This window comes from Polypterus senegalus, chromosome 9 (genome assembly GCF_016835505.1).
Source record: "Polypterus senegalus isolate Bchr_013 chromosome 9, ASM1683550v1, whole genome shotgun sequence".
NCBI lineage: Eukaryota > Metazoa > Chordata > Cladistia > Polypteriformes > Polypteridae > Polypterus > Polypterus senegalus.
Window position 1 is genome coordinate 13,632,042 of NC_053162.1, and position 17,375 is coordinate 13,649,416.

A 17,375-nucleotide genomic window follows, 5' to 3' on the forward strand; every position below is an offset into this window, starting at 1 on the left:
GAAAATCAAAAGTCCACCTTATGAGAAGGATTTAGGGTTCATAGTGGACTCCTTACTACCACCTCCAGACAGTGTTCAGCAGCCGTTAAGGAGGCTAACAGGCTATCAGGTTATATAGCGCCTTGATGTGTGGAGTACAGGTCACAGGAGGTTCTGCTCAAGTCTTTACAATACACTGGTGAGACCTCATCTGGAGTACTGGTTGATGTGATGTTTTGGTCTCCAGACTACAGAAAGGACATAGCAGCACTGGAAAAGGTCCAGAGAAGAGCGACTAGGCTGATGTAAGGATACAGGGGATGAGTTCTGAGTAAAGATTGAAGGAGTTCAACTTTTTCAGATTAACAAAAATTAAGTGGAAACATGATTTATGAAAGAATTTAGTAAAGTAGGTCCAGGCTGTTACTTTAAAATGACTGCAGCAAGAACACATGGAAACATTAGGAAGTTACTAACAGTGAATTTTCTACAAATGTTGGGAAGTTTTCCTTCATACAGAGAACCACAGACACATGGAGTAAGTGACCAAGTCGTGTGGTGGACAGTAGGACTTCAGGGACCTTCAAAACTCGACTTGATGTTTATTTAGAAGAATTAAGTGAGTAGGACTGGCAAACGTTGTTTGGCTGGATGGCCTGTTCTCATCACAATTTGCCTAATGTTCTAAAGTATGTGTTTATTTTTACAAACAATTAATTTTTATTTTGTAGTTTACTACAAACAATATTTGTGAGTGTACGTATTGCTATGTGCTTGTAAAAGTGCTGTAAATAAGAGTAAGATATCTGTAGTTATATGTAAAGCAGTATATCAGATAGATTTTTAAAAAAGTTTTCTAGTTTAGTTTTTCTAATGATCATCAGAGGAGCCCCTCATGGGTCTGACCTTAGACCGGCACTTTTTCTAATTTATATTAATAACATACAGTAGATTCCGGTATAGTGAGCAAATTTGTAAAATTCACAGAAGACACTAAAACTGGTGGAACGGACGACACTAAGGAGGAAAAAAGAATCATTTAAAATGACCTGGATGAAGTTAAGAACTTGGAAAATGAAGTTTAATGGAGAAAATTGTAAAGTGCTGCATATGGGAAAAAAGAATATCAATTAAAGACACTGTCCAATTTATGTTGACACATTTTCATCATCATAAGTAATGTGCAGAAGCAATTAAAAAAGGCAAATAAAATGTTATTTTATGTCATAAAACTTAAATCTAAATCTAAGGACATTATGCTCAGACTTTATAAAGCACTAGTAAGACCACATCTGGAGTGCTGTGTGCAGTTCTGGTCACCTCGCCCTACAAGAAAGACATAGCAGCACTTGAAACTGTGCAGCAGAAAGCAACCAGGTGCATCATGTCCTACTGTGACGCTGACAGACTCAGAGAATTAAACCTGTTTAGTCTCGAGCAGGGGAGGCTGTCTGGGGACCTAACCCAGGTCTTCAAAATTCTCAAAGGCATCAATCAAGCAGATAGAGCAGAATTTTTCACCATAACAGAGGATCACATACTTGAGGAAATTTAGGGGGAAGTGTATTTAAATCTGAAGCCAGGATATGCTTCTTTGTGCAAGGAGTTGTGAGAAGCTGGAAGAAACTACCAGGGCAGAATTTGAAGCAGAGGCCTTGGTGACCTTTCAGAAGAATCTGGATGAGATATTGGGACAGCTTAGTTATTAGCTTAACCAAAGAACCCGATGGACTGAATGGTCTCCTCATTTGTCAAAGTCTTTGTTTTTATATTCTGTGATCACATAAGGGGTAAAATTGTATAAATGGATGCAATGCATCCAGAATATGATGAAACTGGAAAGTAAAGATGGCATGGCAACTGAGCGGGAGAGACATCTCACCTGACGTCACCAGGAAGCACTCCACGTGCAGTGTTTACAGGCAGCCCCCCTGCGCCTGATCCATGTGAGTTCTTCTATTGCTCTCGCTGTAGAGGACCTACTTCTGAAGTCCTTTGTAATGGAGATGTCATGGGTTTGCAGCTGGCCACCAACAGTTACCACAGTGCAAATGTCCAAACTGCAACGGATCATGATGTCAGTCTGTGACAAACAACACACAAGCAAAGAAGAAAGACTATTCTTGTATTTAAAGAATTGTTATGTAAAAAGAGCAACAGTGATGTTAGCACATACAATGCAGTGATAGTCACTTCAAGTTTGTCTCCACTACTTCCCAAGTTTTGATACAGCACACTACAATTCAGGACCTGACTTGGTCCAATGAAGACATGGGAGAGCTTGTAGTTTCTACAAGAATATCAAGTGACCATAAGAAATGGAACAAAGAAGAATAGAACATTCAGGCTGTCAAGTTCTAAGGCCGCCTTTGCAGCTGTCCTTTCCAGTTTTATGATTCTTGCAGATGGAGGCTGCCATGCAACATGTACCATGGAGCGTCAAGTTTCGTTTCTGTCCCTGATTGATCTGTAGGATTGTGATTGCCAAGATAGTTGGCATATTTGGCAAACTGGGCTTCCTCTTACCAGTACTTGCAAAAAACGTGCCTGATGGTCAACAGAATGTGTGCACGTGACAGGGGATGAGTCCGGTGATTTTTTTTTTTTTTTTTCTTTTCTTAAACCAAAGAGATCTTTATTTAAAAAGTAAATGACAGACAGACGAACGCAGATTACATGAAGATGCTTCTAGACAGGCAATAAATATATATTTTCTTGTGTCAATAGCATAGCAATGCCATTTATTTTGCAGGTTTTTTTTTTCTTTTTGCAAAATGAAACTCCGAGTTTCACTGCAAATTCAGTTTTGCACAAATCATGTAGGTTGTCACTATTGAGAGATGCCAGGTAACCTGAAGGAACACCCAGATAGTCACTGGGAGAATGTACGTACTCCAAACAGCAAACAGTTGTGAGATTTAAACCCAGGATGGTGGATCCATGAGGCATCAGTGCTACCCATGTACCACCATGCTGCCCATATGGAGATATAAATGTGTGTGAATGTCTATCTATCTATCTATCTATCTATCTATCTATCTATCTATCTATCTATCTATCTATCTATCTATCTATCTATCTATCTATAAAATCCTAAGCCTAACGATTTTGTGCAATGATTTTATGTGACTTTTTTTGCCAAACTTTAAATCTGGCTTATTTTAAAACCTACATATATATGTTTGGTATCATTCTTTTCAGAAGTTATCGAACTTTAATGTGATGTTGTTAGATTTTCAGATTCTTATTTTGTTTTAAAATTATATACTAAACTATATGAAGAACTCACGTCCCACGAGACAGGACTTTGTGCCAAAAGATTTAACCATGCCTAGGGCCGGAAATAAAACACAAAGAGTAGCACAGCTGCTGTACGGGCTTTTAAAGGGTCGAAGTGCCTCACGGGATGCAGATCACACAGCACGGCGGCAGCAAGAAGCCAGCAGCTGATCGAGCAAAGAGGAAGTAAAAAAACTATTTGTTTCCCATTGTATCACCATTTAAGAGGGGGTTTCGGAGGAGCGACCGCATCTCCTTGGGGTGCGTTCAGCCCCCCTCTTTACAACGAGCGGCAGGAACGTGAAGTGACTGGCGAGCAGGGGAGAACTCTGTGTGTGTGTGTGTGTGTATGTGTATATATATATATATATATAGTGTATATATGTGTGTGTGTTTGTTTCATTTTCTAAACCCACTAATTCTGATACAATGCGTAAATTTGAAGCCTAGCATGCATGAAGACATCCCTCTGTCATAATATTCATTCTCTTGATTCAGTGTCTCTTTTTTTAAAAAACATTCTTAAAGCTCAACTTTTTAGAGTGGTCTTATCAATGCCATAAATTATATTTTTTAATTGTTTAGATTTTTTTGTTTTATTGTATTTTATTTAATTGTAAATTTTCAAATTGTATTGTTTAAGGTTTTATCTTGTGTCCTTGAGCATCTAGATGGGCACAATTAAATAAAATGTTTACCGTATTTATGCGTGTACCACGTGCACATTTTTTCCTGAAAATTACCATTAGAAAATTAGGTGCACGTCATACACGAAGAAATGTAATTCTGTAATGTTTACTTCTTCTGATTGGGCTCACTCGCTCGCACACTCGCACTCTCTCTCTCTCTCTCTCACTCACTCTCTCTCTCCTGCACACTCGCACTCTCTCTCACTCTCTCTCGCTCGCACACTCGCACTTTCTCTCTCTCTCTAAACGCTTTCTATACAATCACAACGCGCGTCGTACATGGGGCAAAACGATTTTCCCGATTTTCTTTGTAAAAATTAGGGTACACGTCTTACATGAGGGCGCGTGGTACATGAGTAAATACAGTAGTTAATATCAACTAAAGTAATGTATTTATTATACAGTCTTGTGCTAATGCAGACATGCTGATAAAGATTCACCTTTTTTTTTATTAATAACATCGAATTGTTATACATCAGATTATCTGTCTATCAGGGGAGTTGTCCTTTGCATAGAGAGGGACAACAGACCTAAATGTTGTCCCACTGATGTTTGGAGTAGAAGAATAGAGAAATGTGAAAGAAATTAAACAGGAATGAGTTTAGACCTTTTTATGTTGTCCTGTAATTGAAATAGACACTCCTTGATCTTGGACATGATATTATTTTTGTCCTCCCACCTACACTGTCATACAGTTGATTCTCATTATCCACAGGGTTAATATTTGTGAAGAACTCAATGAATAAGGAAAACGATAGCTCCTATGGGAAATATTGTTTTAGGTTGCCAGCTTGAGGTAGATGGGGTCGGGTGGATTCGCTGGCCTTCCATTCTTGCCCCTCAAGACTTCACCCACGGAAACCTTGTTATAACTTTCACCTCCTCAGTATATTTGATTGTCTTCTAGGTGTTCTGCCACCACCAGAGGCACCAAGTGACCGCAGCAGGGCTAATCTGAGGACCTCACTAAACAACCCAATCAGTTGTAACGAAAGGCACTGTGTACAAATAGCAGAGACTTCAGAGCTTCTGATCCACACTTACTGAGAATTCCTCATTCGTGTGAAACAATTGTAAGCCCCAATCTCCATCACAAAAGGGGTTCAATGGTTTACCCACGCCACTCTGTGCCAGGTAGATGCACTCTGATCCATTCAGAGTAGCACACGTGCGGCCCTGGACATCTAAGAGCATAACAGACCTGCTGTTGTTCAATCCCATGTGTCTCTTATGCACAATAGGCCTCTCTAAAAAAAATTTTCTGCTGTGTAGGACTACGAGTACAACCCCCCTGATGTCCATCTCTGCCACTTCATATTGGCACACAGCAAGGTCCCTATCCATGGATAGGCATGAATAGACTGTGGGTGTCATGAGACAGGTTGTACTTTTATCATAGCAGATAAGTGAATCTGTAGGAACAGAATCTGCAGACAGGATGGATTTATTGTACTTTGTGGCCACTAGGAGGAGCTCAGAAAACCAAGAGATAAGATTCTGTTTTTTTTTTCCTTCTCCAAAAAGTGGAGAGGCCGCTAACAGTTGCTTCTTCTTCAAATTTTGACATGATAGGCTTTATGAGAGCTGCATTGCCCTGTGTTACTTTTATGTACATTTTTAACTCGCCCTATAGTTTTTATTTTCTTTCTCTTGGCCTGTAGCCTATTGAACATGTGACATGCCACAGTATATTGGTTTTGTCTATCATTTTTTTCTTTCTTACAGTTTGTCTCTAAGCTGCTTTCCACACAAGGCCCACCTACTGTGATAAAGTGTATATAACATAATTTACTCTTACTGTATACTTGGAGCTCTTTATGCAGTTTAAAGATTGTCTCCTCGAAGAAAGGCATTTCCTCTAATTTTCTTGCTAAAGTGCCGTATTCTGGAATGGAAATTTGCACCATGGACCCCGCCTTACACAATCAGTATTCTTACATACATGCCTGTTTGAGTTTGTCAGGTTCAAAATCCAGTGGGAATCCAGTCTTGCTTCCCCTCAGGTCCTGATAGGCCGGGGCTCCAAATCCTTCTTAGCATTTCTCCCCAGACTAAGCCTCCTTGGCTGACACTAGCAGGGCCGAGCACGGCTTTCTCTAAAGCTGCACCAGAAAGGTGAAAGTATTTGCTGCACAATGACAGGCCGGCTTCACGCATCACCTTCCAGCTCAGGCTTAATTAAACAGCCTTTCTTTCCTTTACCCCCCCCCCACTTCATTCTATCATCCCTTAATGAAGCAGTCTTCTCCATCGATCCCAGTGATTGCCAGGCTGCTTCTTTTGTTTGTTGGCACTGAGCCATTCGGCTGTGTTCTGACAGCTCAGCTCCTCTAATTAGCTCTGTTGTTCTTTTTCTGTTCTGTTTTACCCTGTTGAAAGTTCAGACAAACTTGCCATGAAACTTAATCCCCCCTTCCATCCCTTGGTTCTGGGTTCGCAATCCAGTCCAGTACCTTTATAGGTCACCAAGGGCTTTTCTTTTTGTTTTTCTTATTCATTGTGAGTTGCTGACCTCTGAGAAGTGCGGCCAGCGACCTTTCATAACCCTGGCTCATTTCAGTTTATTTCATAATTATTCTGGTCCTTTCTTTATGCAATGAATTGAGTTTGTGTCTTTTTCTATACATGCTCCTGAGCCATTGACTTTAAACTTTATCCTTAAAATGCTCAAATTTGAGACTTGTGAAATTGTATTTTGTTTTTTCTCCTTTATTAAAAAAATGACATCGAAGATTACAGGATCTTTGAGGTTTACCACATTCTTGCCAATAAAATGTTTTTTAATGGAGCAAGTAAAAGTTGGGAGATTTGTCAATGGAATTAGAATGCATCAAGTTTAATTGGTATTCTTTCTACGCACACATCTGTCTGTCTGTTAAATTACAGTATTCATTTTAAATATTAATAAAGTATGTATTTTAAATAATTATTGTTTAAGGTGGTGTTGCATGTTGGCCGAAGAATCTCACTGTTTCCTGTATTATTACTACTAATACCACTGTCTACATGTTCAGTATATAACCATATGGATGTGACCACTAATGGGGGTCCTTAAGTATTAAGATGAAAGGAGCCTCTTTAGCATCCTCTGCTCACCGCACAGAGCAATGACGGCAAGGAGATGCAGTGCCTTTTGTCCAGTGCCTTTCACATCTATCTATCTATCTATCTATCTATCTATCTATCTATCTATCTATTATAAAGTGCCTTTCATATCTATCTATCTATCTATTATATAGTGCCTTTCATGTCTATCTATCTGTCTCTCTGTCTATCTATCTATTACACAGTGACTTTCCTATCTATCTATCTATCTATCTATCTATTATAAAGTGCCTTTCATATCTATCTATCTATCTATCTATTATAAAGTGCCTTTCATGTCTATCTATCTATCTATCTGTCTATCTATCTATTATAAAGTGCCTTTCATATCAATCTATCTATCTGTCTGTCTATTATATAGTGCCTTTCCTATCTATCTATCTATCTATCTATCTATTATATAGTGCCTTTCATATCTATCTATCTATCTATCTATCTATCTATCTATCTATCTATCTATCTATCTATCTATCTATCTATCATTCATTGGACAAACTGTGATGAAAGCAGGCCATTCAGCCCAACAAAGCCCACCAGTCCTATCTACTTAGTTCCACCAAAATAACATCAAGTCCAGTTTTGAAGGTCCCTAAAGTCCTCCCGTCTTCCACACTATGTGGTCACTTATTTCAGGTGTCTGTGGTTCTCAATGTGAAGAAAAACTTCCTAACGTTTGTGTGAAATTTACCTTTAACAAGTTTCCAACTGTGCCCCCATGTTCTTGTTGAACTCATTTTAATGTAACAGTCTTGATCCACTACGCTCATTCCTTTCATAATTCATGTTCTCTCCTAGTCTCTGTTTGTTTAAACTGGAAATGTTAAACTCATCTAATGTTTCCTCCAGGCTCGTGCCTCTCAGTCCTAAAGTTGTTCCTCTCCGGACTAACCCTAACCCTTGCACTGTGACATCTTTGTTGTAGTCAGGAGACCAAAACTGCATGCAGAACTCCAGGCAAAGCCTCACCAGTGCATATTATAACTTCCATATTTGCAGTACACAGATATTTTAGAAGAATTTTGTTCTTCTTAAATATATACAATATATTTATGAGAAAACCGCTACGTTTGCTGGTAAAGGAGATGTAAAAACTAAATTCTAGTTTACATACAGTAGATTGTATTGAAAATAAACCTCTGGGACATAAAATCATTTGGAAGGAGGCAGGGCAAACCCACCGCAGTTTATTCAAAGTGATAAAAAAAAAAAAAAGGTGAAATAATCAAGTCTGGGGGACTCCTCACAAGAGGACAGCTTAGAACAAAATGCAAGTGAGTTGCAATTCCTAGATAATAAAACCTAACGCCTAATATTAATTAGACAGAAAGTAACTGAACAAGAGGGTCTTCGAATGCTTCTTAAACACACTGAGATGGGTTTAGAATTTCAAATAGAGGGGCAAAATTCGTTCCACCAGCTTGGAGATAAACAGGAAGGGTCTGAATCATGATTTGATGCCACATTGCCAGATGCCATTTATCAGCAGACCTGAGTGGTTAGAAAGCAGCGCAGATCCTCAGACGTGTCTCCATGTACTCTGTCAGCAAGCATCAAGGATTTGAACTTAGTACATGCTGCCCACAGGGAGTCAAAGTTGTGACCTGACCGTGGTCAAGGGGCCATGTATGCCCTCTTGGAGCAATCCACAGGGTAATACACCAATGAAATTGGCAGAATACATAAGTAGTCTATTATTGGTGATGACATATAGTATCATGTCTTCAGCCCCATTCTCAGGTCCAAAAGTATATTGTAATTAGAGTGGCAGGAGAAAGATGCAAAAAGGAGAATCGGGTACATTTAGTAACAGCCAGTCACAATGAATAGCAAAACTGCAGATGTGCTAGGTTAACACAATAAGCCTTCATCTTTAATTTAAAAATAAAGTTGAACTGGGCACCTGATACGTTTAGCAGATTTCCTGAGTTAGGGTGCCTCATACATGGTGGCTCATGTGCACATATCTTGGGATCGTCAGAGGCCTGCATCTTGGGATCGCATTGCATGCTGTGTAGGAGAGCTGGGGTCTAAGTTGTTTTTGGTTTTACGTGTCAACACGAGGATTTTAAAGTTGCCACTCAACTAAAATGGAGAGCAAGTGGGTTAAGAAATGAAGTGATGCTGTTGCACGTTGGTTAGACATGCAAGTAAGAATCTTACTCACTGTGAAGAGCGTGAATTTATTACGTTCATCTTCTAATGTTGTTTTTAATGAGGATTGTTGTTTTCTTTGTTGGTGCTAAACTAACAGCCAGTACTTTGATCCTCTGTACTGTCTGTACTCTTTCTACCCACCAGTCGAGTTCTTGACTAAACTCCCCACCCTGCTTCAAGATCTTTGACTAAGTGACCAGGAGGAGCTTATAAATCTGACCAGGTATTTTCTCCATTTCAAATCCAATGCCTTCTAGAATCGCAGTGGCCTCACATATTACTTCTCTCTAAAGAGCCAGATGACCCCCTGATGAAAAGTTTTACATGAGGGGACCCACCTGTGGTCAGTAGGACCTCTCTGCTACAACCTATTAGACTTGTTTAAGCATTACTTGGAGAAATTTCTTTCAGGGAACTCTATTTGAGTGGCACATGGCCCCCAGCTTTCTTCCACCCACATTCCTGGCATGACTTTTGTTGGCCAGTTTTGGCCTCTGTTCTTCTGCACTTTTTCTGTGTCGCACAGAAACACCTACAATGTGTGCCTACTGAAGAAGTTAGATTACTTAATGGAGCCTATCGTCACCAACAGAGAAATTCAAATTAATATTTCGAAATTACGTCAACTAATGGTAACGTTTGAGAACAGAATCCAGACAGGCTTGATGAATGAGTTTGTGCTGACATTAGACATAGAAACTATTTGGCCACAGTGCAGTAGACCACCTAAGAGCAGGTATACTTTCGGAATAATCAGCAGACATGATAAAATTTTGAAATTGAAGACAGCGAATGAGGGGTAGAGGCGGGTGTCCAGTTCAAAAAATTAATCCCATGAGGCTTTAGCTTCCTGTTTATGATATGTGCTGTTTCTGAAAATGTTTATTTTACAGTATTCTAGCAAAAAGGCATGCGCTTTACATGCTTTGAGCATATGACTGAATAACAGACACGTGGATTATGCAGCAGCACTTTTTTATTCTTTTTTTTTCTTCATGGATATATCTTAAGTCACTTGCTGTTGTACAGCATTGTTCACTATTGGCTTCTATTATATCATCATTTTTCTTTCTCTTGATTCTGTATGAAAACATTAATTTTAAATTTGTTTTAAGCAATCACTATAAACTATTTGGAGTAAGTAACATATAAAAATATAATTTTTGGGTAGAGTACCCCTTTAAGGTGTCTCTTATGTGGAAGGAACTCTCTCCTCTGCAGTTGTGGGTGTAACAATAAACTGTGACTTCCTGTTTGATGTCTTCTTAAATAGCCAGCTAGGAGAAGGGGCGGGGCTTCTGAACTGTTAACAGAAGTGACACCAGAGGGCCTCCCATGATTCTTCCTCCATTCTACCATTATATATATATATATATATATATATATATATATATATATATATATATATATATATACACATATTATATATATATATATATATATATATACACATATTATATATGTATATAATAAGGTGAGGTTTGGAAGGTGTTATAAAGTCAAACCTTAAACAGGACCATCGCAATGCTGTCAGAAGGGAAGACCCACGGTCTCTGATTTACACACATACAAGTTCCCACTTGACACTTGTTTAACTGGGACACTGTGAAAGTAAAATTCAGGGCCAATACTAAGAGCGCCAGGGAGCTGGCTGAATCATTGCTGTCTAATGAAAACACCATAACAGACACTTAGACTTGAACCCAGCATATGCAGGCTTAAAAAGAACGTCTAAATAATGAAAAAGACTTTATGACCAACACCTTCTGAAGCTACTAATTTATATATATATATATATATATATATATATATGTATGTGTGTGTGTGTGTATATACACTCACCTACTGTAAAGGATTATTAGGAACACCTGTTCAATTTCTCATTAATGCAATTATCTAATCAACCAATCACATGGCAGTGGCTTCAATGCATTTAGGGGTGTGGTCGTGGTCAAGACAATCTCATGAACTCCAAACTGAATGTCAGAATGGCAAAGAAAGGTGATTTAAGCAATTTTGAGCGTGGCATGGTTGTTGGTGCCAGACGGGCCGGTCTGAGTAATTCACAATCTGCTCAGTCACTGGGATTTTCATGCACAACCATTTCTAGGGTTTACAAAGAATGGTGTGAAAAGGGAAAAACATCCAGTATGCGGCAGTCCTGTGCGTGAAAATACCTTGTTGATGCTAGAGGTCAGAGGAGAATGGGCCGACTGATTCAAGCTGATAGAAGAGCAACTTTGACTGAAATAACCACTCGTTACAACCGAGGTATGCAGCAAAGCATTTGTGAAGCCACCACACGCACAACCTTGAGGCGGATGGGCTACAACAGCAGAAGACCCCACCGGGTACCACTCATCTTCATTATAAATAGGAAAAAGAGGCTACAATTTGCACGAGCTTACCAAAAGTGGACAGTTGAAGACTGGAAAAATGTTGCCTGGTCTGATGAGTCTCGATTTCTGTTGAGACATTCAAATGGTAGAGTCAGAATTTGGCGTAAACAGAATGAGAACATGGATCCATCATGCCTTGTTACCACTGTGCAGGCTGGTGGTGGTGGTGGTGTCATGGTGTGGGGGATGTTTTCTTGGCACACTTTAGGCCCCTTAGTGCCAATTGTGCATCGTTTAAATGCCACGGGCTACCTGAGCATTGTTTCTGACCATGTCCATCCCTTCATGACCACCATGTACCCATCCTCTGATGGTTACTTCCAGCAGGATAATGCACCATGTCACAAAGCTCGAATCATTTCAAGTTGGTTTCTTGAACATGACAATGAGTTCACTGTACTAAAATGGCCCCCACAGTCACCAGATCTCAACCCAATAGAGCATCTTTGGGATGTGGTGGAACGGGAGCTTCGTGCCCTGGATGTGCATCCCACAAATCTCCATCAATTGCTAGATGCCATCCTATTAATATGGGCCAACATTTCTAAAGAATGCTTTCAGCACCTTGTTGAATCAATGGCACGTAGAATTAAGGCAGTTCTGAAGGCGAAAGGGGGTCAAACACCGTATTAGTATGGTGGTCCTATATATATAAGTGTGGATAGCTGATGACGCTTCCATTTATGTAGACATAGTGGGTCATGCAGATGTTTCTGTTGTTGCATCATATTTAGTTATATCTTCATATAGAATGGGTGGATGCAGTTATCAGTCATGTGCCACCTTAAGCATTAGGGTTCGGTTTGAATGATTGGTAAATGGATAGTCAGTTATTGGCGTTTTCAGTGAAATGAAGATTGTCATTCTGCTGGACAGTGGTGACCTTTTACGTGTTTTTGTGACATAGTAAGAAGTGTACTGTGGTGTAGACATGATAATAATACTCCCACTATTACATCATAATAGTGTGTTTTTGGGTATATGGACCACTGCGGACTAACAGGGTAAGGCCTAGATGGAATCCTGCCTCACACTATTGAGCAGATGAGGAAAGCACAGACTACTAATATGTCCAAAAACCAGCAGATGTTCAGATCCTGACCTAAACAGTTTCTCCAAGGGTGACATTAAAAGACAAAATAAACTTGTCAATGAGATTAAAGGCTGTTAATGCACTAAGCAGATTTGTAGACTTAAAACCATATAAATATCTTTGGTTATTTTATGTTGTTTTGTTTTTGTTTTGTTCAACATTTTGACCAGTATACTGTACATGAGAGGCTCTGTACAATTTTATCTGTCAAACCTGCCAAATCTTTCTTTTTCTCTTTCCTATGAATGTTCTGTTTGCCTCTCTAAGCCCTCCCTTTACCAAGCACACACACACACACACACACACACTCACACTCTAGTTTTCTGTTGTGTTTGAATCATCACTACTATACATAATGTTCAGATTTCGCACAATTCCCTGAACCTTCCCCTAACAGCCTGATGTGTTCCCTACAGGATGACTTGTAAATTTTGCTTCTGTCCATAATGAGCATTGCTCCTTTGTGTTTTTTTGTTCCCTCTGATCTTTTCAGGCCCGCCCTCCTCGACCTCCAGTGGTGAAGAGACCCAGGAGCAATGTGGCAGTGGATGGGCGTAGGACGTCAGTGTCGAGTCCTGAACAGTAAGCTTTTTTTAATTGGACTTTTTTTTTTTTTAATGGTTTGTGTTGGAGGCGAGGTGGAGTGGTAGCAGTACTGGGGGGGTTTAGTGTGTGTGTGTGTGTTGGGGGGGGAGTGTTTAAGTGGAATACAGCATTAATCCTTTAATTCAATAATTAGAAACTGAGAGAACATGGCAGGAGCGCTGCTCCCTAGTGTGTACATACAAAAAATGATACCAAATGTCCTGTCAGTTCAGAAAGATCCATCATCAAAATGATTGACATATTCAGCTTTTACTGTACTCTGAATTATTTAAATACTTGTGTTCTGCAGGTATTATAAAGCTGGTGCTATAAGTACAAATAGAGTTATAAGGTGGATAGGTAAATAGATATGAAAGGCACTGTAATAGATACATAAAAGGAAAGGGCACTGTAATAGACAGAGAAATGCTATAAATACTAAAGGCTTTATAATAGATAGCTTTGAAAGATAGTTAGATAGATATAGATATATATACATATATACAGTGCATCCGGAAAGTATTCACACTTTTTCCACATTTTGTTATGTTACAGCCTTATTCCAAAATGGATTAAATTCATTTTTTTCCCTCAGAATTCTACACACAACACCCCATAATGACAACTTGAAAAAAAGTTTACTTGATGTTTTTGCAAATTTATTAAAATTTAAAAAAATGAGAAATCCCATGTACATACTGTAAGTATTCACAGCCTTTACTCAATACTTTGTCGATGCGCCTTTGGCAGCAATTACAGCCTCAAGTCTTTTTGAATCTGATGCCACAAGCTTGGCACACCTATCCTTGGCCAGTTTCACCCATTCCTCTTTGCAGCACCTCTCAAGCTCCATCAGGTTGGATGGGAAGCGTCGGTGCACAGCCATTTTAAGAGCTCTCCAGAGATGTTCAATCGGATTCAAGTCTGGGCTCTGGCTGGGCCACTCAAGGACATTCACAGAGTTGTCCTGAAGCCACTCCTTTGATATCTTGGCTGTGTGCTTAGGGTCGTTGTCCTGCTGAAAGATGAACCGTCACCCCAGTCTGAGGTCAAGAGCGCTCTGGAGCAGGTTTTCATCCAGGATGTCTCTGTACATTGCTGCAGTCATCTTTCCCTTTATCCTGACTAGTCTCCCAGTTCCTGCCGCTGAAAAACATCCCCACAGCATGATGCTGCCACCACCATGCTTCACTGTAGGGATGGTATTGGCCTGATGATGAGCGGTGCCTGGTTTCCTCCAAACGTGACGCCTGGCATTCACACCAAAGAGTTTAATCTTTGTCTCATCAGACCAGAGAATTTTGTTTCTCATGGTCTGAGAGTCCTTCAGGTGCCTTTTGGCAAACTCCAGGCGGGCTGCCATGTGCCTTTTACTAAAGAGTGGCTTCCATCTGGCCACTCTACCATACAGGCCTGATTGGTGGATTGCTGCAGAGATGGTTGTCCTTCTGGAAGGTTCTCCTTTCTCCACAGAGGACCTCTGGAGCTCTGACAGAGTGACCATCGGGTTCTTGGTCACCTCCCTGACTAAGGCCTTTCTCCCCCGATCGCTCAGTTTAGATGGCCGGCCAGCTCTAGGAAGAGTCCTGGTGGTTTCAAACTTCTTCCACTTACAGATGATGGAGGCCACTGTGCTCATTGGGACCTTCAAAGCAGCAGACATTTTTCTCTAACCTTCCCCAGATTTGTGCCTCGAGACAATCCTGTCTCGGAGGTCTACAGACAATTCCTTTGTCTTCATGCTTGGTTTGTGCTCTGACATGAACTGTCAACTGTGGGACCTTCTATAGACAGGTGTGTGCCTTTCTAAATCATGTCCCATCAACTGAATTTGGCACAGGTGGACTCCAATTAAGCTGCAGAAACATCTCAAGGATGATCAGGGGAAACAGGATGCACCGGAGCTCAATTTGGAGCTTCATGGCAAAGGCTGTGAATACTTATGTATATATGATTTCTCAATTTTTTTATTTTTAATAAATTTGCAAAAACCTCAAGTAAACTTTTTTCACGTTGTCATTATGGGGTGTTGTGTGTAGAATTCTGAGGAAAAAAACGAATTTAATCCATTTTGGAATAAGGCTGTAACATAACAATAATGTGAAAAAAGCGATGCGCTGTAAATACTTTCTGGATGCACTGTATATATATGAAGGTTCGTTTATGACCGGTAGATGGGAAATGCACTATAATAGGTAGACAATGTAAATATGAAAGACATAATAATAGCTTTGAAAGAAAGAAAGGGCTCTGTAATAGCCAGATAGATATGTTAGATGTGAAAGGCACTATAGTAGGCAGGTTGTTAAATGAGAAAGGCACTAAGGTAGATAGATAGGAAAGGCACTATAATAGAGAGAAATAAAAGGCATCATAACAGATAGATAGATACAGTAGGTTAGGCAGACTTTATTATCCCCAAGGGAACTTTGTTTGCAACGATTAAGTACAAAATACAAAGCATTGTTACACAGACTTAAAAAATAAGCACAAAACAGCTGAAAACTAATGTTACCTTAAGTACACACACACTCAAGATTCGTACAAAGAAGAATAATTACCTTTAACAATGCACAAAATAACAAGCAACAGAATTACAAATAATTATAGCTATAAGAATAAAAAAAAATCTTAAATCTGGATAGATCGAAATTATGGCCCCTATAATAGATAGATAAATGTATGTAAGAGGCAGTAAGGGACTAAGACAGGCAGATTTAAAAGGTTCTTGGATATGAAGGGCATAATATCAGACAGATTAATAAATATGAAAAATACAACAATAGACAGATATAAAAGGCTCTGTAACAGATAGATACTGTACATACTATACCAAGCTATACCTTACCTATCCAGTTTTTATTTATTTATCTCAAGAAGATTCAGGAGTGGTATAATAGCTGAAACAAACTAGAAACATCCACACAGAATAAACTCAAGATAAAAGGGTAAAATAAATAAATAAAACAGATACAAATTTCTGTTATTAATAACATTAAAATAGCAAAAACCTTCTGCAGACAGAGGATGTGTTGTAATAACTAATGGAAGCTGGTAAGAAGGCCCTCTGGGTGCACCCCCTGGAGCACAATAGTAGGATTAGGCTTGTGCTGAAGGTGCTCTGCAGGTTGTGTGGAGCGTGTGGGACCCCCAGTCTTAATTGTTACCCTCCATTAATTTGGTTCTTTTTGTCTGGCCGTTGGCTGGGGTGTGGTTTCAGAGGTAACAGGTGTTCAATCTGACAGGTACTGTAATTGGTGTGGCCATAAGGTCCGTGGGTGACCTGGAGCAACTCAATTAACCTTAATGTGCTGATTCAGTTCTGAGCACAGCTCAACAAATTGTCAGTAAATGTTAAATATTTTGGGGAAGTGGTATATTTTACACATTGAGTTAGGTCAAGTCATGTCATGTTGGGAAGCATGCACTGGTACAGCACATTGCCGCACCCACTACACGAAGAAACAGCTCGGGATTCCAGTTGGCAACCCAAACTCACCAGGCAGGCAGACACGCAGTCCAGTCCCACCCTCCGGAATTGACCCTCTATCTGCCTCAGCCAGGAGTTACATGGGTGTCCCCTTGGCCTGTTCCAGCCACTCGGGTCCCCAACAATGAGGATCCTGCAAGCTGAATCACCCTCGGGGAATCGAGCCACATGGCCGTAGTGCCATAACTGACGCTCCCTCACAGTGGCGGTATTGTGCCTCATTTGGGACTCCATGAGCAACCGCTCATTCGACATAAAGTCAAACCAAGGATTCTCCAAAGAGACACAGTACCTAAGGAGTCCAGTCTGTCTCAGGTCACTGGATAGCGTCCATGTCTCACAGCCATATAGCAAGACAGGAAGCACCAGGACTCTAAAGACTTGGACCTCCATCCATTTGCATAGCTATCGGGAGCGCCACACACCACTTTTCAATGACCTCATGACCCCCCCATGCTCTCCCAATCCATGTACTGACATCATAGGAAGAGTCACCAGAGACATGAATGTCACTGATGAGGTCGACACTCTCTCTGCAGGCAGACACACTGCTGATGGCCGTGCCTTAGAGGTCATACTAATACTACTACCCTGACATACAG

General features: G+C 40.1%; 1 protein-coding gene across 6 annotated transcripts in view; it reads left to right on the top strand.

Moving 5' to 3' along the window:
• The window catches only part of dennd1a (DENN/MADD domain containing 1A), a 1,078,084-nt gene that overhangs the window by 1,005,545 nt on the left and 55,164 nt on the right, over positions 1-17,375 (top strand). For all 6 annotated transcript variants that reach the window (XR_005634853.1, XM_039762706.1, XM_039762705.1 and 3 more), the window contains one exon: positions 13,192-13,280. Coding sequence is in view for 5 of the 6 variants with exons in the window: in XM_039762706.1 (XP_039618640.1) it covers positions 13,192-13,280 (89 nt within the window). In the remaining variant the exon portion in view is untranslated. The remainder of the gene's footprint in view (positions 1-13,191; positions 13,281-17,375) is intronic.